Below are 24,416 nucleotides of genomic sequence, written 5' to 3'. Positions count from 1 at the left end.
TGGCCGACCCTTCCCTTAGACGGAAGTGTGTTTAGGCTTTTAGTAATTATCTTATCACGTTATAGACTTTCCTCTATATATTTTATATCTCTCCGCCTTTATTAGGCCTCTTCGATTAACTTTCCATTTTTTATAAACATATAAAAATAAATTTTAATGCTTTGTTTATATAGACCTTTCCTGAGAGTAGGCGGTCCTAACTTGGAAACCGAAGTTAATCGACGTTGAGCCCTTTATATCGTCTTTAGCTTTTAAAGAGCTAAGGATTTAAAACTTTTTAAATGTAATATTTTATGAAAGAATTTCTTTGATAGTCTTCGTACTGTTTTCAAAGATGAACTAACGTTTAGTTTTTTATGCTACGCAGTTGTTGACGTTCAGGACGTTCAACATGCGCTCTATCGTTACGATAGAGAGAGAGTGTATCACGGTTTCACTTTGCAGTAAGAGTAAATCGATTCTGACGTTTTGTTCATTCTTTCTTAGCTTAAATGTTTTAAATTCTAATCTAAAGGAACTTTTATTTGAAAAACCTTTCAGTTTTTTCCTTTAGTCAAATAACATGTTTTTTTTTTTGACGATATATAATTGGGCTCTTCTCTTAGGTGCGAAATCAAGAGAGATAGAGACGGAGGGAGAGAGAGGAGAGAAAACGTTCCGTTCAAGCGGGTAACGTTGTTCTCGTGTTACTCACTCCCTAGTCGCTGTACGGGGAGGAAGGATAAAACGTTTTTAGGTTTTTATTCTCGTCCCCAGGCTATGTGCGGTGAGAGATTGAAAACGTAGTTATATGAACTAGTGTTTAGTCTCTTTCCCAGCCACTGATTTTTCTTTTTATCTTAAAATATGTTTTCTGTTTTTTACTGGTATTATGAGCTTGCATTATACGACTAATTTCGCAATTACTACCTTTTAATGAAGGGTAGAATTGCGTGTTTCAGGTAGAAATAAGTGCAAAACAGAAAATCGAAGTGATAAAGTGATATGCGCAAAGTGTTACAGTGTTGCGTCCGAGGCGCAAAGTGTTACAGTGTTGCGTCCGAGGGTTCGTCTGTTCGTGCCTGTCGTTCACCTAGTCCGGGACCTCTTACAAGCTCCCAAGCCCAGGGGAGAAGTAATGTCAAACGACTTATGGGTTCGAGAGGCCTTGACCAACGAACAGACATTTTCCCTCTATGGTATCGGGTGTATCTTACCAAGATCTCCCCTACCATAAGACGAGAGAGACGTTGTTTCTCCTCGCCATCCGTAGGCTTTTCGCATAAGAAACCTGTCACAAGGTTTCGAAGCCCTTAAGCGAAAGTCAGTCCTTTCAGGACAGGTCCAGCGTCCTGGTTACAGCCAATAGGACAGCTCTGACCCTATGCAGTCATCGGATAACTGCTCGCCGCCTAACAAAAGCGTAACACAGACTCCGAGAGTCTTTTTTTGTAGGCAAAGTGTTGCGGTCACAGACGTTACCCTCGTCTATTACCACAACCATTTCCGTTGATCCTTAATGGGTTGTATGGCAAAACATGCAGTATATGCTTGCCTCCCTTATGGAAGACTATTCTGCCGATTAGTCCGTTGAGTCTAGCCGTTTATCTCATCGATATCCTGGCTTTCAGCCAACCTAACGTTCCTTTGTGCTTACTGTTGACGTTGGCGTAGCTTAGTCACGTCAGTCAGGTTGTTTAGAACCACACTTGATGCGGTCTCGTGTGGTTTTTCAGCCGCATTTGGACGTTAGGCCACTGGCTGATGCTCCTGTTGACGTTCAAGACGTTCACTAACAATCGGAGTTGACTTGTTTTGACGCTGTGCGTCAACCTCCGCATTCTAGAGTTGTTTTGACTGCTCAGTCTAGGCAGTCAAAGCAGTCTCGAGTGGACGCTGTGCGTCTTCACGCACCTGTTGTGGTTGACAGTTCAGTTGTTGACAGTTCACAGACTGTCAAGCAGTTACATGACGTTGGGTTCTGGTCCGCTACTAATGCACCAGTGAGAGACTCAGCTTTTATCGGACAAGGTTCCTGTAGATGAGGAAGTTGCTGTTCTCCCTCCTACTGATATTCCCTTGAGGACTCTGTCAGATGGAGAGGAGCCTAAAGCTGCTTAGCCTCCTATGGACTTTAATTAAATCATGATGATTTTTTTTAAGGATCTTCGTCCGGATCTTTTTGTAACTGCTGCTCCTCGTTCGCCTAAACGTCAGAGCTTACACTAGGCCTAGCTACTTCGAAGCCGTTGTTTTTAAGCTAGTGCTCTCTCGCTCTCCTAGAGAGCGTTACGTTGGCTAGGCGACTGGTTTTTCACCAGGAGGAGTTTGGGGGATACAGCCTTTGCTTTCCCTTCTTTTAAACTGGTTTATAGAGCGAGAGTCTGATATGACACGAGAGAAGTTCTCGGCTTGGGAGTTCACGCCTCTGCCCAGATAGACTTCTCAATTCTGGTAGACTCTCCCTGGCGCCTAGCCAGGAGACGCTCCAAGTTGTTTACAGGTCAACTTCACAGCTGTTGTCGAGCCTTTGAAGTTTTGCTGTACTATTATGTTACGCATAACAAGGCTTTCAGGGATGGTAAACGGTTCCGCCTCAGTCGCTAACCCCGTCTGTTGCCACACCTGCTCCCATAGACCCTAAATGGGCTTTGCTGCAAGACATGCAGTCCAAGCTTGCGTCCTTGATAGAGGACTTAAATGCGGAGAAGAACCTTCTGGCCAACAACCTTCCAACCAGTCGGTTGTGCACCCTGTTGACGCTGAGGTAACCTACTCGCGTCTGCCAGTTGAGGTGGTTCCTCCGCCGATGCGACCCAGTGTGGGTTGCCAGCCGCACGTTGACGTTAAGCGACGCTCGGAGGTGGTTGTTGACGTTCAGGACGTTCAACAACCAGCAGAGGAGACTTGTTTTGACGCAGTGCGTCAACCTCAGCAACCCGGTAGGGTGTTGACTGCACAACCCAGACGGTCTAGACAGTCTCGGGTTGACGCTGTGCTTCCTCGCGCACCCATGGTTGTTGACAGTTCACAGACTGTGCAGCAGTTCCATGATATTGCGTCCGGCTCCGTCACGCATCCACCAGTGCGACCGGATTCAGCGAGCCAGACGTTGCCCACTCCGTTGCCGTTTCCTCATCAGTTTCGGATGAGGAACCCTCTGATGAGGACGTTGCTGAACAACAAGACGATCAGCCCCCAGCCCTGCTATCCATCCAGAAGATGCTGAAGAAGGAACGCTGCTCAGTCAGGCTGTGGATAAGTCTGGTAGGGACACTGTCATCCGTGGATCAATTTGTGTCACTAGGAAGACTACACCTCCGTCCTCTTCAATACCATCTAGCTTTTCACTGGAAAAAGGACAAGACGCTAGAAGCGGTCTCGATCCCGGTTTCCGAAAAGATAAAGTCTTGTCTGACTTGGTGAAAGGACAATATCAACCTAAGAGAGGGTCTTCCCCTGGCTGTTCAGACTCCCAACCACGTTCTCTTCTCGGACGCATTGGACGTAGGCTGGGGTGCGACATTAGACGGTCGGGAATGCTCGGGAATATGGAACTCGAGTCAAAGGACAATGCATTTCAACTGCAAGGAGCTACTGGCAGTACGTCTGGCCTGGAAAAGCTTCAGGTCTCTCCTTCAAGGCAAAGTGGTGGAGGTGAACTCGGACAACACCACGGCTTTGGCGTACATCTCCAAGCAAGGAGGGACCTACTCTCTGACGTTGTACGAGATCGCAAGGGACCTCCTCACCTGGTCAAAAGGTCTAAACATATCACTAGTAACGAGGTTCATCCAAGACAACTTGAATGTCATGGCAGATTGTCTCAGTCGGAAGGGACAAATAATTCCAACAGAATGGACCCTCCACAAGGATGTATGCAAGAGACTTTGGGCCACCTGGGGCCAGCCAACCATAGATCTCTTCGCAACCTCGATGACCAAGAGGCTCCCATTATTTTGCTCACCAATCCCGGACCCAGCAGCAGTTCATATAGATGCCTTTCTCCTAGATTGGTCACATCTAGATCTATATGCATTCCCTCCGTTCAAGATTGTCAACAAGGTACTGCAGAAGTTCGCCTCTCACGAAGGGACAAGGTTGACGCTAGTTGCTCCCCTCTGGCCCGCGAGAGAATGGTTCACCGAGGTACTTCGATGGCTAGTAGACGTTCCCAGAACATTTCCCCTAAGGGTGGACCTTCTACGTCAGCCACACGTAAAGAAGGTACACCAAGGCCTCCACGCTCTTCGTCTGACTGCCTTCTGACTATCGAAAGACTCTCGAGAGCTAGAGGCTTTTCGAAAGAGGCAGCCAGAGCGATTGCTAGAGCAAGGAGAACATCCACCCTTAGAGTCTACCAATCGAAGTGGGAAATCTTCCGAAACTGGTGCAAGTCAGTATCCGTATCCTCGACCAGTACCTCTGTAACTCAAATAGCTGACTTCCTCTTATATCTGAGGAAAGAACGATCTCTTTCAGCTCCCACTATCAAGGGTTACAGAAGCATGTTGGCATCAGTCTTCCGTCACAGAGGCTTAGATCTTTCCAACAATAAAGATCTACAGGACCTCCTTAAGTCTTTTGAGACCACGAAGGAGCGTCGTTTGGTTACACCTGGTTGGAATTTAGACGTGGTACTAAGATTCCTTATGTCAGACAGGTTCGAGCCGCTACAATCAGCCTCCCTGAAAGATCTCACCTTAAAGACTCTTTTCCTGGTATGCTTAGCCACAGCTAAAAGAGTCAGTGAGATTCATGCCTTCAGCAAGAACATCGGATTCTCATCTGAAACGGCTACATGTTCTCTACAACTTGGTTTTCTAGCCAAAAACGAGCTGCCTTCTCGACATTGGCCAAAATCGTTCGTTATTCCAAGCTTATCGTATGGTTGGAAATGAACTAGAAAGAGTCTTATGCCCTGTAAGAGCTCTTAAGTTCTATTTAAAACGAACTAAACCTTTACGAGGCCCGTCTGAAGCTTTATGGTGTTCAGTTAAGAAACCATCTTTGCCTATGTCAAAGAATGCTTTATCCTATTTTATCAGACTGTTAATACGAGAAGCTCATTCCCATCTGAATGAGGAAGACCAAGCTTTGCTGAAGGTAAGGACACACGAAGTTAGAGCTGTCGCAACTTCCGTGGCCTTTAAACAAAATAGATCTCTGCGAAGTATAATCGACGCAACCTATTGGAAAAGCAAGTCAGTGTTCGCGTCTTTTTATCTTAAGGATGTCCAGTCTCTTTACGAGAACTGCTACACTCTGGGACCATTCGTAGCAGCGAGTGCAGTAGTGGGTGAGGGCTCAACCACTACAATTCCCTAATTCCATAACCTTTTTAATCTTTCTCTTGAAATGTTTTTATTGTTGTTTTTGGGTTGTCCGGAAGGCTAAGAAGCCTTTCGCATCCTAGTTGATTTGGCGGGTGGTCAAAGTCATTTCTTGAGAAGCGCCTAGATTAGAGGTTTTGATGAGGTCCTGTTGTATGGGTTGCAACCCTTGATACTTCAGCTCCTAGGGGTCGCTCAGCATCCTAAGAGGATCGCGAGGCTCCGTAAGGAAGACGTACTTAAAAAGGCAGAGTAATTGTTCAAGTCGACTTCCTTACCAGGTACCTATTTATTTTGTTTAGTTATTTTGATAACTTCTAAAATGAAATAAAAATTCTTAGCTCATATGATGTAAACATATTTTGCTGGTCTCTACCCACCCCCCTGGGTGTGAATCAGCTATTATAATCACCGGCTAAGTTAAATATTGAAAAATGTTATTTTGATAATACATGTAAAATAAATTTTTGAATATACTTACCCGGTGATTATAAATTAAAGGACCCTCCCTTCCTCCCCAATAGAGACACAGTGGACCGAGGAGAAAATTGAGTTCTTTGTTTACAATGAGTAATGGGTATCTGAACGACAGATGGCGCTGTTGAGTACACCCCCTACCTGTGTAGCGATCGCTGGCGAATTTTTCCGTAGAGTTTTTCTGTCGAGCAACAGAGTTGCAGCTATTAAAATCACCGGGTAAGTATATTAAAAAATTTATTTTATTATCAAAATAACATTTTATGATTAGGTGTACAAAAATCCTTTATACAGTATAGATAGTTTTATTACCTGTCTGTTTGGATTCATTTTCCCGCAAAGAACATTTTCTTATAAGACAGTATTAGTTGTCAATCCGTAAGTAAGAAATCACTTTATCAAAATCTTGAGACATACCTGAATAATCTAAGTACTATAAAAATGGGACTGAATACCAAACAAATATTCTAACAAAAAAGGGAGATATACCAATGAAAATAAAACAACTTATCAAAACTTTTCAACTTTCAAAGGAATTACAGGGTATTTAGGTACTGTACGTAATTGTACTTGAAATGTATACTATACTTTTCTTTGATAATACCAAAGGGTAGTATTCTAAACTTATAATGTACTGGCCGTATTCTCTCTCTCTCTCGCTCTCTCTCTCTACACTGTAATTGTTCAGTGGCCACTTTCCTCTTGGTAAGGGTAGAAGAGACTCTTTAGCTATGGTAAGCAGCTCTTCTAGAAGGACACTCCAAAATCAAACCATTGTTCTCTAGTCTTGGGTAGTGCCATAGCCTCTGTACCATGGTCTTCCACTGTCTTGGATTGGAGTACTCTTTCTTGAGGGTACACTCGGGCACACTATTCTATCTTGTTTCTCTTTCTCTTGTTTTGTTAAAGTTATTATAGTTTATATAGGAGATATTTATTTTAATGTTATTGTTCTGAAAATAATTTATTTTTCCTTATTTCCTTTCTTCACTGGGCTATTATCCTTGTTGGGGCCCCTGGGCATATAGCTTCCTGCTTTTCCAACTAGGGTTGTAGCTTAGAAATTAATAATAATAATAATAATAAAGGATATAGAATGTAATTTCTCTTATTTTATCACAAGTTTGATTTATTTCCTTTGGTTGAAAAATAAGTTTGTGATTCTAAATGAAAAAATAAAGGTAGAATTTATATTAGATATCTTGTTATTTGATAATGTTTATTTGCTTTGGTAAAATTATGAACTTGTATTTTAGAATAACAAATTATTTAAATATATGAAAGGAAAACAGTAGATAATTCAACTCTACTCTGCATTTTGTTAATTATAATGAAAAATCTAGAAAATAAGTTTCCATTCCCTTAAAACCAGACATCTCATGGTGGTAAAGGACTATTGACTCTGGGAAAATGCATAGTAATCCCAGTCTCGAGAAGTCTGTTCCTATCTTATTTATTTGGCAACTTTTAGATATTCATTTTTATTCAACTTATTTTTTCCGACATGTATACAAACCTTTGTCCTCTAAATAGGGAGCTGGAATAGCTACCATTGAATTCTTTGACAAGGTCAGTAACGACAGGTGGAGACCGTGGGCAAGAAACCCTACCACTTCACCTATCAGAAGATCCTCACTTTGATTTTCAGCCGCAATGAGTATCAACCTACCGTTACACCCTTACTCAAACTTTCTCATTCTCTTTTTCATGCAGAAAGTGAATTCTTGCATTTGATTACTATAAGGGATGTTAAGCAAGAGATTCATACTTGCCATGTAATGGGTGTAATGTAAGAGATTCATATTTTCTGGGAAAGGGTGGATGTTTCAACCGATTTATATGTAATCCGGCTGTAGATCCACAACCCCCTTTCTGTGCATTTTGTAAGGTGCATGATTGTTCGCAATTTACCTCTGTGCTGAGTGTAGGTCGTGGCCTCCTGTGCAGTGGCAGGCCTACATCTTGAGGTGTAGGAAGAGAACCAAGCCTTTTCTGGGGATTTTTTTGACAGCTCCTAAGAAGACATCAAAGAATTCTTTCTTTCGCTTCTTCTGTTTTCTCATTGAGTACATTCACAAGGAGTCCATCCACTGGCTTTTCAGGTTCTAGTGATGTTTGGAATTCCCTCAGTGTTTGTCACATCGGAGGTCAGAGGTTCTTCGTGCGTTTCCGTGCAGACCTCTGATAAGGGGTTTAACCTAATGAAGGCTTGAGCCCCCTTAGGCCCTCTATAAATTTGTTGAGGAAGGTGGTAGCACAGGCTACCTTTCCCTCACTGCCCCCATTGCCAGAGTCTTCCATAGTATTGCCAGTGGTGGAAGGCGGGGTTGTTTCCCCAGTCTGATTGACCCCGGTGATGTCCCTGGGGTACTCCCCAAAGCCCATAAGGACTCGTAAGTCAAATGCCAGGGCCGAAGTGCATCTGGCCCTGGTGCCAGATGTTACCCTGTTCATTACCCATGACCCAATCTCTCTTGTGTTAGCCACCCCTTCCCCTATGCCCATCACCCTGACCCTTGTGCCTGGGGTGGCTGAAGCTCTTGACCCCTGTTTGTGTGTGTTTGTTTGTTTGTTTGTGAACAGCTTTCTGACCACAATTTTAATCATAGACGAATGAAACTTGCAGGGATTAACTTATATAAAAAGGTGGAAATTATTCAATTTTTGAGGGTCGGGGTTAAAGGTCACGGTCAAGCAAAATGTCTAATTCACGTAATCAGCCATAAATTTGGACATCATTGTCAAGGCTACTTCAAACTTGGTTCATATTTGAGTGTATGAAAACCCACGCCAATTTAAACATGTTAAGGTCGAAGGTCAAGGTCAATTCCTAGTTCAAGGTCAACAAAAGGTCAAATTCTGGTCATCAACCATATGGCCACAATTTTAATTGTAAAGTAATGAACCTTGCAGGGATTTTTAACTGTTATGTAAAGAGCTGTTAAGGTCGAAATTCAAGGTCAAGGAAAAGTCAAATTCCAGTCATCAACTATACAGCCACAATTTAAATTGTAAAGTAATGAAACTTGCAGGGATTTTAAATTGTTATGTAAAGAGCTGGAAATGATTCATAGACTCTGGGAAAGGGGCTGGTTTCGAGAATTAAGCTGCCGTGGCGGAGGTCTGCACTCTCAGAGTGCTTTACTAGTTTTGCATTGTATTTCACTCTAAAGAACAGAATTTTTTTTCCCCATTTATTATGAAGTAATTATAGAATATTTTTTCTAAAATTTGTTTTATATAATTTTCTCTAAGATAATGATAAAGCACCGATTTTATCTGTAAAAAACTTTATATTCATTGAAGTTATGTTATTCCAAATTCCACGATAAATAGCCATCAAAAGATATCCAGCTATTTGTCAGTAATAATAAACTTCATGTTGTACAGAAATGTAATGAAAAAATCTATTTGTTTCCTATGACCCAGAAGAATTCTATAATGTATAATTTGTAAGGTATACGATAAACAAAAAAGTGATGACAAAAGAAATATTTCTGGCCCACAGGGAGAGAGAGACTTATTATAAATTTAGTTCTTTATGCATAAGGTTTGTTCATTCGTCTGTCATTTCACCTTGCGTGTGACTCACTATGAACAGGATCATTCCTTTTTTGTGTATTTCACGAGCTTGGAAATAGAGACTGCGTAAGTAAGAACTTGAAGAATACTGCATGAAATGGCAATAAGTGGAAATGATGACAGTAGGCTAAATTTTACTCTTGAAAACAATGAACAATAATATGAAATATATAAGACATGAAGATTATATTTATTTTTAGAAATGATATTTGAGAGAAAAGAAATAAAATAAGAAAAAGACAAATCTCATTGTGTGTCAACAAATTGCATTGCTGGTAAAATGTTTTTGTCTTGTCGTGGGTGGGACTTGCGGTAATCAGAGGCGGAGAGGCTTTCTCTCTGATTTGAACCCTATGCCAACATAGACATATAGTACACTAAAATAGGTAGCATTGTCACTTCAAAATTTTTGGTGCGGATGACAACGTCCCTCATTCCGAGATTGCTTTGGAGGACTCCTTTATGTAGTCTGCAGTCTCTTTCAAGTTCATGTCCCTTTAAAGGGAACTGTGTCCAAACCCTCAGGTTCGACCAAGCCTGCAGGGTTGTGTGCAAGGAAGGGCACTAGACCCACCCGGTCATTCTCATTATATGTCCAGCCCACGTTCATTTTATTTTTTTTACCTGTAATTAGAATTTCCTCTACGTTAGTTTGCTCTCATATCCATGTTGCTCTTTTTCTATCTATTAGTATTATTCCCATTATTGTTCTTTCCATAGCTCTTTGAGTTGTAACTATCTTATGTTCTAAGTATTTAGTAAGGCTCCAAGTTTATGATGCATAAGTTGATATTGGTAGGACCATCTGATTAACTACTTTTCTTTTTTAGAGAAAGTGATATTTTACTGTTCATAATGCTTATCCTTCTCTTAATTTTGGTCTCATGTTCTGGAGAAACACTTACTGTCTATCCTAAGTATGTACAGTATATTCATTAACAATTTCTATAGGTTCATCCATAACCCTTATTGCTTATGTCTGCATTTTCATTGAATATTATTTTACTTTTATTCAAATTCATTTTCAGTTCTACATTTCTGCTTTCTCTATTTAAATCTTTTATTATCTTTTGCAATTCCTCCCATGATTCTCTAAACAGAACTATGTCATCTGCAAATATCAATTTGTTAAGGTATTCTCCATTAATGTTAGTCCCTACATTTGGCCAATCTAAATTCTTAAAACTTCTAGGCATGCTGTGAATACTTCAATAGAGATGGCGTCTTCCTAACTCCTTTCTCAATGAGAATTTTCTCACTATCTTTATGTATTTTTAAAATTGCTGTACTTTCTGTATAGATATCTTCAAGTGGTTTAACATAAGATTCATTCCCAGTCTTTGATGGGCTTTCATTACTGCTCAAGTTTTGATAGAATCAAAAGCTTTCTCCTATTCCATGAGTGCCAAACACAGTGGTTTGCCATACTCTGTTAATTTTTCTTTTGGCAGGATAATTTTATGTATGTGGTCACTTGTTGAATACCCACTTTTAAAGCCTGTCTGCTCTCTTGGTTAGAGTAATTAAAGTCTAAATGTGTTTCTATTTGACCTAATATGATCTTTATAAATATTTTATATACTGTGAGTAAACTTATAGACTGGTAATTTTTCATTTCTTTTGAGTCTCTTTTTGTGAATTAGTATAATGATAAAGTTTTTGTAATCTGTAAGTATAGAGCATTCTTGCAAACTTTTTCTGTAAAGTTCAGCGAGTTTTACTTCTTTGAAATTTCGTCCATCTAAAATTAAATCAATTGTTAGTCCATCTTTTCATGCTGCTTTGTCCCTTTTCATACCTTTTAATGCTTTCTTTACATCTCCAATTGTTACTTTTTGTACTGGCTCAGGTGTTTCATTATTTCTATTGGTGAAGTTATTTCTTATATCACCATTATATAGCATTGTATAGAAATCTTCTGCAATTTTTATCACTCCATCTCTTTCTTTCTGCTTGTGTCTACAAATCTCTTGGTTTTAGTTTGTTTATTGTTTTGGATACTTCTGCTAATTCCATTTCATCTCTCTTGAATTTTACCCTCTTTTCCAATATTTTGTTTATTAGGTTTTTGATCTTTTGTGATAGTTTTCCTTGATCTTGTTTAGCTTTTCTACCTATCTCTTGTGCTGCTTCCAACACAAATTTTGTTAAATTACTGTTCATTCCTTCTCTACTTGCTTCCATTCCATCATGTAGCTGGCTGTATCTATTCTGTATTGCTAAACTCATATATGTATATATATATATATATATATATATATATATATATATATATATATATATATACATATATATATATATATATATATATATATATATATATATATATATATATGTATATATATATATATATGTGTGTGTGTGCAGATCACGAAAGCTGACACATTATAATCATGGAGAGTTAGTACTTTCAGTCAAATCTTTATTATTCGGTTTGTGTTTATTATCATTATTATTATTATTATTATTATTATTATTATTATTATTATTATTATATACAATATATATATATATATATATATATATATATATATATTTGTTCCAACACGAATACTTACCTCGAACTACTTTCTTAGGAGTTACTGGTAATCTCCTCTCTACCGACCAGAGTTTTGCGTAGATTACCCCCCACCCCGCTTTCTAAGGAGGCCTACCCCCGGCATTAAGGAATGTGCCCCGAGGGTAGGCTTATCGTAGGTCGATGCCCGGCTGGGTCAGCTCATCAGTAAGTTCTCTGGTTGCAACGTGTGAACACCTCGCTCTCGTTCTCTATCGATCCTTTGTGTGCGTTCTAGTGCCCCACGTGTTCCCCGCGTGGTAACTTGTGTTTTCCAGTGTACTTTTCCCGGGTGTTCCTGTGTGTTCACCTTCCACCCGTGTGCTTACCCAGTGCTTTCATTGATTCCCATCAAGGAATTAATAGCTGAAGGGAACAATTTAACAATAAATTATCCTTCCTCGCCACTTACTTCACCCGATGCCTCGTCGAATAGAGCTTCTTTATACAGCCATCTTCCCCTACCCAGAGTAGGGGACGAGGTAAATCAGTTGTGGGGAAGTGCCCATTGCTCTTCCCCAGGAGTGTGAGTGGGTGAGGTATAGCACCAAGAAGAAGTAGGCGACGAAGAGGTCGCCTAAGAAGACTAGCGCCCCTTCCCCCCTGGCTTCGCCGGGCGTCTCGTCTGACAGAGCTTCCCTACCACCCTCCCCTACCCAGAGTAGGAGACGAGGTAGGTCCGTTGTGGGGAAGGTAACTCCTAAGAAAGTAGTTCGAGGTAAGTATTCGGGTTGGAATAAATAAAAAATTTTAAGTAATTTTTGTTTTTCCCTGACATACTTACCGAGAACTACTTTCGGGAGTGTGTTGGGAGACGGAGTCCTGGTGCAAGCAGGCCACGTCTCCTCTGATGACCCCATGTGGGGGAAAAATGTCCCTAATTCTTCTCCAGTCTCTTTGGCGTATTTTTCAGTCACTTCTGCAGCCGAGGACGTCGCCGAGAAGGAGCCTCCCAAGTCTGTATTGCAGCGTTCCCCGGACCGGCAGTCCAGGGATTTCTCGCCACGAAGGCCATCCTCCAGATGCAGATATAACCCTCGCAGGGAGAAATGCGAGAAGGCCTCTTCAGGCAGGCGTAAGGCCGCGAAGCTTCCGGTTCACCTCGCCAGCGGGGGAAACCGTGCTTCCTTACGGGCAGCCTGGCCGAATCAGCACAGCTGGTTCGGCCCTCGGACTTAATGGAACGGTTCCCTCCGTCGGGTCAGCCCACGGGGATCCGCGTCCTCGTCCCCCAGAGAGAATACACGAACGGTAGTCCTTGACGGCACGGCGATGCCAGTTCTGATCCCCGAACCTGGTGCGGAGGCTCCCGCCGGGGAAGACCGGTACCACCGCAAGGGAGTGCCTGGTATTCCAGAACCGAAGCACCCGGTGGGGAGTGCCCGGTGAACCGGCTCCGCGGGATCAGGCCGTAGGAAGGACTCTACAGGTAAGGGTAAGTCCTCGAAGCCTCCGGTTCACCCCGCCCAGCGGGGGGAAACGCGCTTCTTTTCGGGCAGCCTGGCCGAACCAGCCCAGCTGGTGCGGCCTTCGGGTCGGAAGGAACGGTTCCCGCTGTCGGGTCAGCCCACGGGAACCGCGTCCTCGTCACCCAGAGCCCTTGAGCGGACGAGAGTCCCCGCTGAGTCGGCGATGTCTGCGTTAACCCAGGCCCCTGGTGCGGACGTCCCCGCCGACGAAGTCCAGTACCTCGGTAGGACGGCACCCCTGGCTCCAAGAACCAGACGTATTCCAGAACCGAAGCACCCGGTGGGGAGTGCCCGGTGACCCGGCTCCGCGGGATCAGGCCGTAGGAAGGACTCTACAGGTAAGCGTAAGTCCTCGAAGCCTCCGGTTCACCCCGCCCAGGGGGGGGAAACGCGCTTCTTTTCGGGCAGCCTGGCCGAACCAGCCCAGCTGGTGCGGCCTTCGGGTCGGAAGGAACGGTTCCCGCTGTCGGGTCAGCCCACGGGAACCGCGTCCTCGTCACCCAGAGCCCTTGAGCGGACGAGAGTCCCCGCTGAGTCGGCGATGTCTGCGTTAACCCAGGCCCCTGGTGCGGACGTCCCCGCCGACGAAGTCCAGTACCTCGGTAGGACGGCACCCCTGGCTCCAAGAACCAGACGTATTCCAGAACCGAAGCACCCGGTGGGGAGTGCCCGGTGACCCGGCTCCGCGGGATCAGGCCGTAGGAAGGACTCTACAGGTAAGCGTAAGTCCTCGAAGCCTCCGGTTCACCCCGCCCAGCGGGGGGAAACGCGCTTCTTTTCGGGCAGCCTGGCCGAACCAGCCCAGCTGGTGCGGCCTTCGGGTCGGAAGGAACGGTTCCCGCTGTCGGGTCAGCCCACGGGAACCGCGTCCTCGTCACCCAGAGCCCTTGAGCGGACGAGAGTCCCCGCTGAGTCGGCGATGTCTGCGTTAACCCAGGCCCCTGGTGCGGACGTCCCCGCCGACGAAGTCCAGTACCTCGGTAGGACGGCACCCCTGGCTCCAAGAACCAGACGTATTCCAGAACCGAAGCACCCGGTGGGGAGTGCCCGGTGACCCGGCTCCGCGGGATCAGGCCGTAGGAAGGACTCTACAGGTAAGCGTAAGTCCTCGAAGCCTCCGGTTCACCCCGCCCAGGGGGGGGAAACGCGCTTCTTTTCGGGCAGCCTGGCCGAACCAGCCCAGCTGGTGCGGCCTTCGGGTCGGAAGGAACGGTTCCCGCTGTCGGGTCAGCCCACGGGAACCGCGTCCTCGTCACCCAGAGCCCTTGAGCGGACGAGAGTCCCCGCTGAGTCGTCGATGTCTGCGTTAACCCAGGCCCCTGGTGCAGACGTCCCCGCCGACGAAGTCCAGTACCTCGGTAGGACGGCACCCCTGGCTCCAAGAACCAGACGTCTGGTCGGTGTGCCCGGTAACCCAGCTCCCCGATCCCAAGCCGAGACCTCGGCTGACGGGAGGGAGGGTTCCCCAACGGGGGACTCGGCCTATAGGAGGGTGGTTGCCCTTATCAGGAGGCACCACAAGATTGAGGAACCTGCGGCTACGGACGAAGGCTACCTAAGACATCTCTAGCGCTTCCTCTAGGCCGAGATCTGGTCCTAGGGCAGGAGTATGTGGACAAAGTGGTGGCTAGTAATGCCGAAGCCCCCAAAACCCAGAGTTCCTCAAAATTGCTCCAGGGCCTCAAGACGCAGAGCAAAGTATATGTGCCAGAGGGGCGGTGCCCAGGCCCCTGTAAGGTAGAGTCATCCATCGACATCCTGAGTCAGGGCGTCTCAGACGATAGGGCCTCTTCGGCCCCGGTCTGTTTCTCGCCAGCAGAGGCCTCCATGATGGAGGAAATGTCGAGAGATTTAGGGAACGTCTCCTCTTGGCTAGACTGGTGGGCTTCCACCTTGGTAGGGGTACAAGCCTCGTTCGACCCCGCGGACCCTGACCAGCAAGGCCTCCTGAGAGACCTTATTACCTCCGGGGGTAAAACCCTTAAATTTTTAACTTACCAGTCTCTCGCCCTGACGGCTAACTGGGTACTCCGTAAGAGAGACACCGTACTGACGAAGGTGTCCCGGAAGGTACCAGACAGGGATGCGCGGGCCATACGGAGCTTACCCTTGTGGGGAGAGTCCTTGTTTCCCCTGAAGGAACTAGAGGCCATCATGGAGAAGGTCTCGAAGAAGGAGGAGTCTATCAACCCCAGACCTACACCTTCGAGGAGACCGCCCTACAAGAGGTCCGTCTCGGATAGTGCCACGACGTCCCAGGCCTCTCCCAGCACTACGAGGAGAGAGGCTCCCTCTTCCTCCTGGTCCGCAACGCCTCAGCCCCCCCGCAGGGGAGCTCCAGCGCCTTCAAGCTCCTTTAGGTCGGGTTACTCTGCCTCTAGGAGAGGCCGATTAGGCCGCTCCTCCAGAAGAAGATAGAGTGGGAGGCCCCCTATCCCCGCCCAAGCCTCGGGTTGGGGGATACCTCAGACTTCATTGGCAAGCATGGAAGGCTCACAGAGCAGAGCCTTGGACAGTGTCCGTACTAAAGGAGGGCTACAGACTTCCGTTCTTAACAGAACCACCCCCTCTTATCCCGGCCAGCCGGGCGGAATGGCTAGCTCCCAGAGACCCGTTAAAGAGGACCGCCCTTCAAGAGGAGGTGTCTTCCATGTTAGAGAAGGGCGCCATGGAAGAAGTTCTTCTCCCAGGGCCAGGTTTCTACAGTCGTCTGTTCCTGGTAGAAAAAGCGACGGGGGGTTGGAGACCGGTTATAGATCTGTCGGTTCTCAACAAATTCATCAAGAAGACGGACTTCAAAATGGACACTCCGAAGTCAGTCCTACTGTCCTTGAGGGAGAAAGATTACATGATGACCATAGACCTCAAGGACGCATACTTCCAAATTCCGATCCACCCTTCGAGTCGTAAGTTCCTCCGGGTAAAATGGGGCTCCCAGATCCTGCAATTCAGGACCCTTTGCTTCGGACTGTCAACAGCGCCCCAGGTGTTCACGAGAGTCTTCACGACTGTCTCAGTGTGGGCTCACGAACGAGGCATTCGCCTCATCCGATACCTGGACGACTGCTTGCTTCTTTCCGCCTCAAAGGGCCTCTTGGAGGAACAAGGGATGAAACTCCTCCAGTTTTGCAAGGATCTGGGGATCGTGATCAACCCGAAGAAGTCAAACCTATCCCCATCCACCAGAATGAACTACTTGGGAATGACATTGGATACCATTCTGGGAAAAGCCTTCCCTTCGGAGGACAGAATAAGGAACCTCATGAATATCATTCAGCCGTTCCTGTCAGAGCGTCCCAAGAGAGCGAAAGACTGGCAGAAGCTGATAGGTCACCTGGTCTCGTTGGAGAAACTAGTTCCCCAAGGGAGGGTAAGGCTCAGAGCCATACAATGGAACCTGAAGAACCTCTGGTGCCAACTGGATTCACAACAGGTTCTAATCCCAGTCCTACCAAACACGAGACCCTCCCTGGAATGGTGGCATTGCCGGTCGAACTCACTCAAGGGGATGCCCTTCGGGAGCGATCCACCCGAGTTACTACTGTTCACAGACGCCTCCAACCAAGGGTGGGGAGCCCATCTCCTCGACGAAACAGCACGAGGGACCTGGTTGGACGGGGAGAAAGAACTCCTCATCAATGTCCTGGAGTTGAAGGCAGTCCAGAAGGCTTGCCTACTCTTCGCGAGTCTGCTAAAGGGAAACACCGTGGCGTTGATGTGCGACAACGCCACGGTAGTGGCATACATAAAGAAACAAGGAGGTTTGAAATCGAAGGAGTTGTGCGATCTCACCATAGAAATTCTAGATTGGGCAGAAGAGAACCAAGTGGTGTTGTTAGCAAGGTTCATTCCCGGGAAGAAAAACGTTCTGGCCGACGGCCTCAGCAGAATGGGCCAGATAGTAGGGACAGAATGGTCCCTTCTTCCGGAAGTAGCCAAGCTCATCATCCAACGTTGGGGTTCCCCGGTGATGGACCTCTTTGCAACAAAACTCAACGCCCAACTCCCCGTCTATTGCTCTCCTGTGCCAGACCTGAAAGCAGCCTTAGAAGACGCCTTTCAGCACAAGTGGGACAATCTAGATGTGTACGCTTTTCCCCCTTTCACGTTGATAAGGCAGGTGCTCAACAGAGTAAGGACAGCCCGAAACCTAAAGATGACTTTGGTAGCGCTCTGGTGGCCGGAGAGAGAGTGGTTCGCGGACCTAAAAGACCTATCGAGTCAACCGCCGTGGCCTCTGCCCGACAGGTCAGACCTTCTACATCAGCCTCATTTTCTCAGGCTCCACGACAACCCACTCTCCCTACGTCTTCACGCCTGGAGACTATCGAGCGGCTCCTGAAGAAAGAAGGATATTCTTCTTCCACGGCTAAGAGAATGTCTCTATACCTGAGAAAGTCGTCAGCCGCGGTCTACCAGGCTAAGTGGGCCTCCTTCACGAAGTGGTGCTCTGAGAGGCACATTAAACCTCTTAAGGCCTCTGTCCCAGACATAGCAGATTTTCTGGTATTTCTTAGAGACAAGGTGGGAATGTCAATCCCAGCCATAAAAGGAGTTCGGGCCGCCTTAGGCCAAGTCTTCCTCCTGAAGGGCATCGACCTGGGGGCCTCAAGACACATAGCGATGCTTGTCAAGAGTTTCGAGCAGTCCTGCCCCCTACAGGCGAGTAGGGTGCCCCAGTGGGACTTAGCCAAGGTCCGGAAGATGCTGTGTCGTCCCCCCTTTGAACCTTTGAAGGATATCGTGGACAGAGATCTCACCCTCAAGGCCGTTTTCTTGCTGGCCTTGGCGTCCGCTAAGAGAGTGGGAGAGATCCATGGTCTGTCATACGACGTTTCTCATTCGAAGGGGTGGAAAGAAGTATCCTTCAAGTTCGTGCCTTCTTTTGTGGCTAAGACTCAGAACCCAGCAGTCTGGGATCCGAAGTTCGAAGGTTTCTCAATTCCTGCCATCCCTAAGACGGGTAATGCAGAAGATTTAAAATTATGCCCTGTACGAACAATTAGAAAATACCGGGAAAGAACAGCTCATCTCCGCCCGGGCATCAGGAGCCTCTTCGTATCCACAGGTATTAATAAGAAACAAGTTTCCAAGAACACCATTTCCTTCTGGTTGAGACAAGTTATTGCCAGAGCCTACAAGGAAGATGGCATAGCAGTGCCAGGCACCCCCCGACCTCATGACATCAGGGGCCTGAGCACCTCTTTAGCCTTTGAGAAAAACATGGCAGTGGGTCAGATCCTGCGAGCAGGTACTTGGTCGAACCAGTCAACCTTTACTGCCCATTACCTCAAGGACTACTCGAGGAAGTCCTTAGACGGGTTCTCCATTGGAACAGTCATTTCCGCCCTCCAAGCGGTGTAACGGTAAAAGCCCCAGGTGCGATCAAGGCTAGCAACCGGTAGGCACAAGTGCGGTTTCCTACCTCCTACCCAGTTGCTTCCTTGCCTCTTCGGGGAGTACCGACTGATACCATTGGATAACACATTCTTCACGACTACGCTACTGGAAGGAACTTCAGAAGAAGTTTTTTTAAAGGGTGAGTACTTAGACACTAACGTGAACTTTTGTGTAGTTACCCTTGCATCCGCTTTCTAGTAGGTCCCCTTATCCCTGGGCCTCTTGGCCTCCACGTCCCGGGTCAGGGGGTCAGAATAGCACTCCCGCCTCCTAAAGTGTAAGTCTCCTAAGAAAGTAGTTCGAGGTAAGTATTCGTGTTGGAACAAATCAAAAATTTTAAGTAATTTTTATTTTTCCTAACATACTTACCGAGAACTACTTTCGGGTAATGGCCCTCCCTTCCTTCCCCGAGTGCCTCTCATCCCTTGCTAGCATTGTGCTAATCCAATAGAACTTACTGATGAGCTGACCCAGCCGGGCATCGACCTACGATAAGCCTACCCTCGGGGCACATTCCTTAATGCCGGGGGTAGGCCTCCTTAGAAAGCGGGGTGGGGGTTAATCTACGCAAAACTCTGGTCGGTAGAGAGGAGATTACCAGTAACTCCTAAGAAAGTAGTTCTCGGTAAGTATGTTAGGAAAAATAAAAATTACTTAAAATTTTATATATATATATATATATATGATAAATTTTTTGCACATTTAAACGTGTTTCTTTCATATTTCAAATAAGCCATATATATTAATATCATAGTCTTTGGGCGGTTCCGCCTGGGGCTCTGATCCCGAGGTCGTTAAGAGAATCCAGACTTTAATGTATTAATATATATGGCTTATTTGAAATATGAAAGAAACACGTTTAAATGTGCAAAAAATTTATCATTAATCGAATGCCAAGTCCCAAACCTACCAATTAGCTACGATGGTGAAGATGGGTTGATTTCAATTCTAAGTACAGAAAACCTGAATTTGACAGGTATATGTACAGAAGAATTGTCATTGACTTTTATCTTTCTTTGTGGCTGAGTGGTATGGTCACTGGCATACAGATATCCTGGACGAGGGTTCAAATCCCCGCCGGTCCGATATCATAGTCTTTGGGCGGTTCCGCCTGGGGCTCTGATCCCGAGGTCGTTAAGAGAATCCAGACTTTAATGTATTACTGTAATATATATGGCTTATTTGAAATATGAAAGAAACACGTTTAAATGTGCAAAAAAATTATCATTAATCGAATGCCAAGTCCCAAACCTACCAATTAGCTACGATGGTGAAGATGGGTTGATTTCAATTCTAAGTACAGAAAACCTGAGTTTGACAGGTATATGTACAGAAGAATTGTCATTGACTTTTATCTTTCTTCGTGGCTGAGTGGTATGGTCACTGGCATACAGATATCCTGGACGAGGGTTCAAATCCCCGCCGGTCCGATATCATAGTCTTTGGGCGGTTCCGCCTGGGGCTCTGATCCCGAGGTCGTTAAGAGAATCCAGACTTTAATGTATTAATATATATATGGCTTATTTGAAATATGAAAGAAACACGTTTAAATGTGCAAAAAATTTATCATTAATCGAATGCCAAGTCCCAAACCTACCAATTAGCTACGATGGTGAAGATGGGTTGATTTCAATTCTAAGTACAGAAAACCTGAATTTGACAGGTATATGTACAGAAGAATTGTCATTGACTTTTATCTTTCTTCGTGGCTGAGTGGTATGGTCACTGGCATACAGATATCCTGGATGAGGGTTCAAATCCCCGCCGGTCCGATATCATAGTCTTTGGGCGGTTCCGCCTGGGGCTCTGATCCCGAGGTCGTTAAGAGAATCAAGACTTTAATGTATTAATATATATGGCTTATTTGAAATATATATATATGTATGTATATTTATATATATGTTTGTTTGTGTGTCAGTCAGATCGGTATTGCAGTATATTAGTAGCATTTGTGGTTAAGTAAAGTGCTTACATCATAGATATTTAGTTGTGCAAAGCATTGTTCAAATAGGCTAATCCACTTGTAAATTGAGAGCGAGTTGATTTGTCAATACGTCACTTGTTTTCCCTTGAAAGAAAAAAGGTATATATGGTATGGTATGTTCTGAAATTAGATAAAAATATAGTATGTTGTGAAATAAACATCTTTTAGTTAAATGTTTTTAAAGGTATGTTGTCTTAAAAGAAATATTTTTATCATGTGTAACTTCTTTGTCATTTTCAGGGTCCTGGATGATTTGGAAATGTATGAGCACCAAAAACCTTTCAGTATTGCGGATTATTCTGCAATGGCATCATTCCTGAATAACTTCATATACAAGGTAAAGTGTTGTTCACTTTGTATTAAATGTGCAAACTCGGGCTCATGTTATTTATAAGGTATCTAGAAATTCTTATGTAGGTACTGCATGGTACTAGAAAATCTAAACAGTAAGAAAGGATTTTTTTTTACATTAAAACTGTGATAAGTGTTTGGGTGACTCCTTTTATTTGCTAAAACTATTTTAGACCTATAAGTTGGTCAAAGGCTATCTCTCCATTGAATTATTTAATGACCACTATAGAGTTGCAAGTCTCTCAAAATAATGACTAATACATTGTGAGTGGATGACTCTACGTTGTCTGGTGAGTGTTGAATTCTGTGTCATGAGTAAATCATCACCCTGCTGTTTCATGGTTATGTATGCATCCATTTTTTAGGGAGAAACCCTCACGAAACCCTTGCAGTTCCTTGAAACCTTCAAACCCCTTTAGGATAAACCTGTAAAAAGGGACTAAAATCTTAGGGGAGGGTGATTCCCTTCCAGGAAAAAATTCCTCAGCAATTCCACACTAACCTTCATCATTAGGATCAAGAAGGGTGGCTTTTGGCCAGACACTGTCATCCCAACAACAGTCACCTCAAAAGGACTGTGTTTGAGCAGAAATTCCCCAGCATCTGACACTACTTCTGCCAGAGATTATCAAAAATAGTCTTCTTACATGTCGTCAATAACACCTCTGGGTGTGAGCTGAGGAAACACCTCGGGGGATTGTTCCTTAGTACGACAGAGAGAGGGAAGGTACTAAAATTTTCAGATTTCACATCATTGAAGGTTATGTCTACACTTTTACTAAATAACATTAGTGTGAGGCCACTGGGAGCACATTGTCCAGGTTTCCAGGGGTTACCTCCCCCAAGTTCCCCTTCTTCTTCATCCATTGCAGAACTTGCTCTTATAGACTCCAGGAGAGGCAGCCCCTACTAGGGTTTCTTCTTGGCCTGAATGTTCAAGGTCTTTGACGTAGTTATTTAGCAACAACACGGAATATCATTTTCGTGTTGGAGCCTTGTCATGGTGGCCAAGAAAGCTCTCGAACTGGGGGATAATTTTTTCCTCTGTTTGATTTGAAATTTCTCTCTTTCCATTGCTTTTTATTACTTCACCCTCCTTCATATTTTATCAACTTTGTCTGACTTTGCTGTCTAACCTCTCTTCCTTTTCACTGTCTAGATTTTGGGGAAGGAATACCTATGCTGGGTTTGGAGTTTTCTTTTTTTCTTTAACCAATTGTGGGAGCTGTAGTTGCCTAGCCAACTACTCAATAATATATGGTCCAAAGTAGTGTCAGTATTCCAATATTGGCAAGCAGAACTATGCTCATGATAACAATTTGGCCCTCGAATCCAAGGGGTGGACTGGTTTATTAGAGATAGGACTCTCGGCATTCTGTCCAGTTTGCCTACCACCATTATTAAAGTGGGGTTGATTGTATTTTTTAAATGCTCTCAGTCTCACCAAGTGGGTTCGCTTTACACTTGTGCCACTCCATTCATAGTTGTACCATCCCATTGTAGTTGGGTAGGTAGTTGGCGTTTGAGAGTCAGCTCCCACAGGTGTCATTGGTGGAGGAATTAATTCCATGAAAGGCTAATGGGGTCTGATTTATGATTTCATAGTCTTAATGTTTTTCTTCCCTTAAACTTATTTTTTGCCATTTGTTTTGTTCATTTTTATCATTATTCTCTCTCGCCCCAAAATATGTAATGAGTAAAATTTATGTTTCCTGTACCCCTGTTCAAATGACGAGTCCCAGACACCGTTGACAATCTGTGTTTGTTCAAATAAGAAAAAATCTGTTGAAAACATCAGCAATAAAAAGTATTACTCTGCCAATACTTCTTTGTTCAGTGTTATTGCACTGAAACCTTTTGTTCCCTCTTCTGCAGGACACCAAGGAGCTACAAGCAGAGGGGGGGGCGGTTGCTTAAAAACAAAAATATGAAAGTTCTGTATTGCATAGGTATTTCTCACAATATGAATTATGAAATATTATACAATATTTTGAAACCTATTGGGAAAATTGAAAGAATGAAATTAAAACTTTCAAATAACAAATGAGAATTTTGAGATCCATGTTACTTTTGCCGACCCTTTGAAGGTTAAAATTGTCTTTGTTAAAGTTAGGAATAAAGAAACCACTGGCCTTTGTAGCCATGTAAAGTTATACAACTTTCATAATGTTACAAACTGAATTAGACTTTGTGCCCAGGGACACTAATCTCCAAGGGGATGAGAAAGAAATTACACAAGTCATAGCCAAATCAATGAGGCATGTCACTTCCTACAAGGAAGGGCATAATAAGAGCTGTGCTGCTTACAAATTTTGCATCTTCTTCATCTTATATTATTGAAAATATGTCTCCACACCCTACTTTTAATCAAGCTAAAGGAATAATTTATTACAGAGATTTGTATGAATTCTCAGATGAGGACATATTGAAGAGGTGTCCTTTCAATATTGAAAAGCTGAAATGAACCAATAAAGTAATCTTGATAGTATTCACCTCACCTTGTCTGCCAGACTATATAAAGGTTTGTCATTTAAACATTTATGTTTATAGATTACATCCTCAGCCTATCCCATGTTATAAATGTTATGATTTTAGCACATTAATATCAAATGCACTAATGGCCAAAGATGTTTCAAGTGTTCTAAGTTTCATGTCTTATGTGGAGATTTTATAAAAGATAAATTTTGCTTATTTTGTTTCATTGTGAAGGAGCTCACACACCAAATTCACAACAGTTTCTCAAATATAGATGGGAACAAACAATCATTGAAGCAGCAAATAACAAACATATATCCTTTTTTGCTGTCAAGAAAAAGCTTATGAGTGATAATAAGGCTCAAAAATCTATTTAATCAGCATTTGTTCCAACACAGAGACTTACCTCGAAACACTTTCTTAGGAGTTACCTGGAACCTCCTCTCAAACGACCAGAGTTTTGTGTAGTTTACCCTACTCCCATTTTCTATAATAGTAGGCCTAGCGGAGGAAAACGTGCCCTAAGGGCAAACCAAGGTAGGCCGCATGCTCTCTCGAATCAGCATTTTGTCCTTTCCACATGATTCAACCTATTTCCACGGGTCCAAATTTACTGAATAAAGCTCAATACATCTCTAATGCATCAAGTCATTTAAAATCATTGTCTCCCAGTACCTCCGCCATTGATCCTAAATGTTCAGCTAGATGCACGTGTCCTAATAGAGTAAGTGAGAGTGCTAAAAGTACTGAAACTCAAAATCATCAATATACTGTAAACAAGAAGTTCAGATTCCTATACAGAACAGGTT

The 24,416-nt window shown here is 44.2% G+C and overlaps 1 protein-coding gene across 1 annotated transcript in view; it reads left to right on the top strand.

Annotated features, from left to right (window-relative positions):
• LOC137645682 (ubiquitin-protein ligase E3B) overlaps positions 1-24,416 on the top strand; it is a 210,052-nt gene that overhangs the window by 109,773 nt on the left and 75,863 nt on the right. Inside the window, exon 11 of the mRNA XM_068378530.1 lies at positions 21,022-21,118. Coding sequence (XP_068234631.1) covers positions 21,022-21,118 — 97 coding nt within the window. The remainder of the gene's footprint in view (positions 1-21,021; positions 21,119-24,416) is intronic.

The sequence above is a fragment of the Palaemon carinicauda genome, chromosome 8, assembly GCF_036898095.1.
Source record: "Palaemon carinicauda isolate YSFRI2023 chromosome 8, ASM3689809v2, whole genome shotgun sequence".
Classification (NCBI taxonomy): domain Eukaryota; kingdom Metazoa; phylum Arthropoda; class Malacostraca; order Decapoda; family Palaemonidae; genus Palaemon; species Palaemon carinicauda.
Note: the sequence above shows the minus strand (reverse complement) of the source record. Positions and strands in the feature narration are given on the sequence as shown.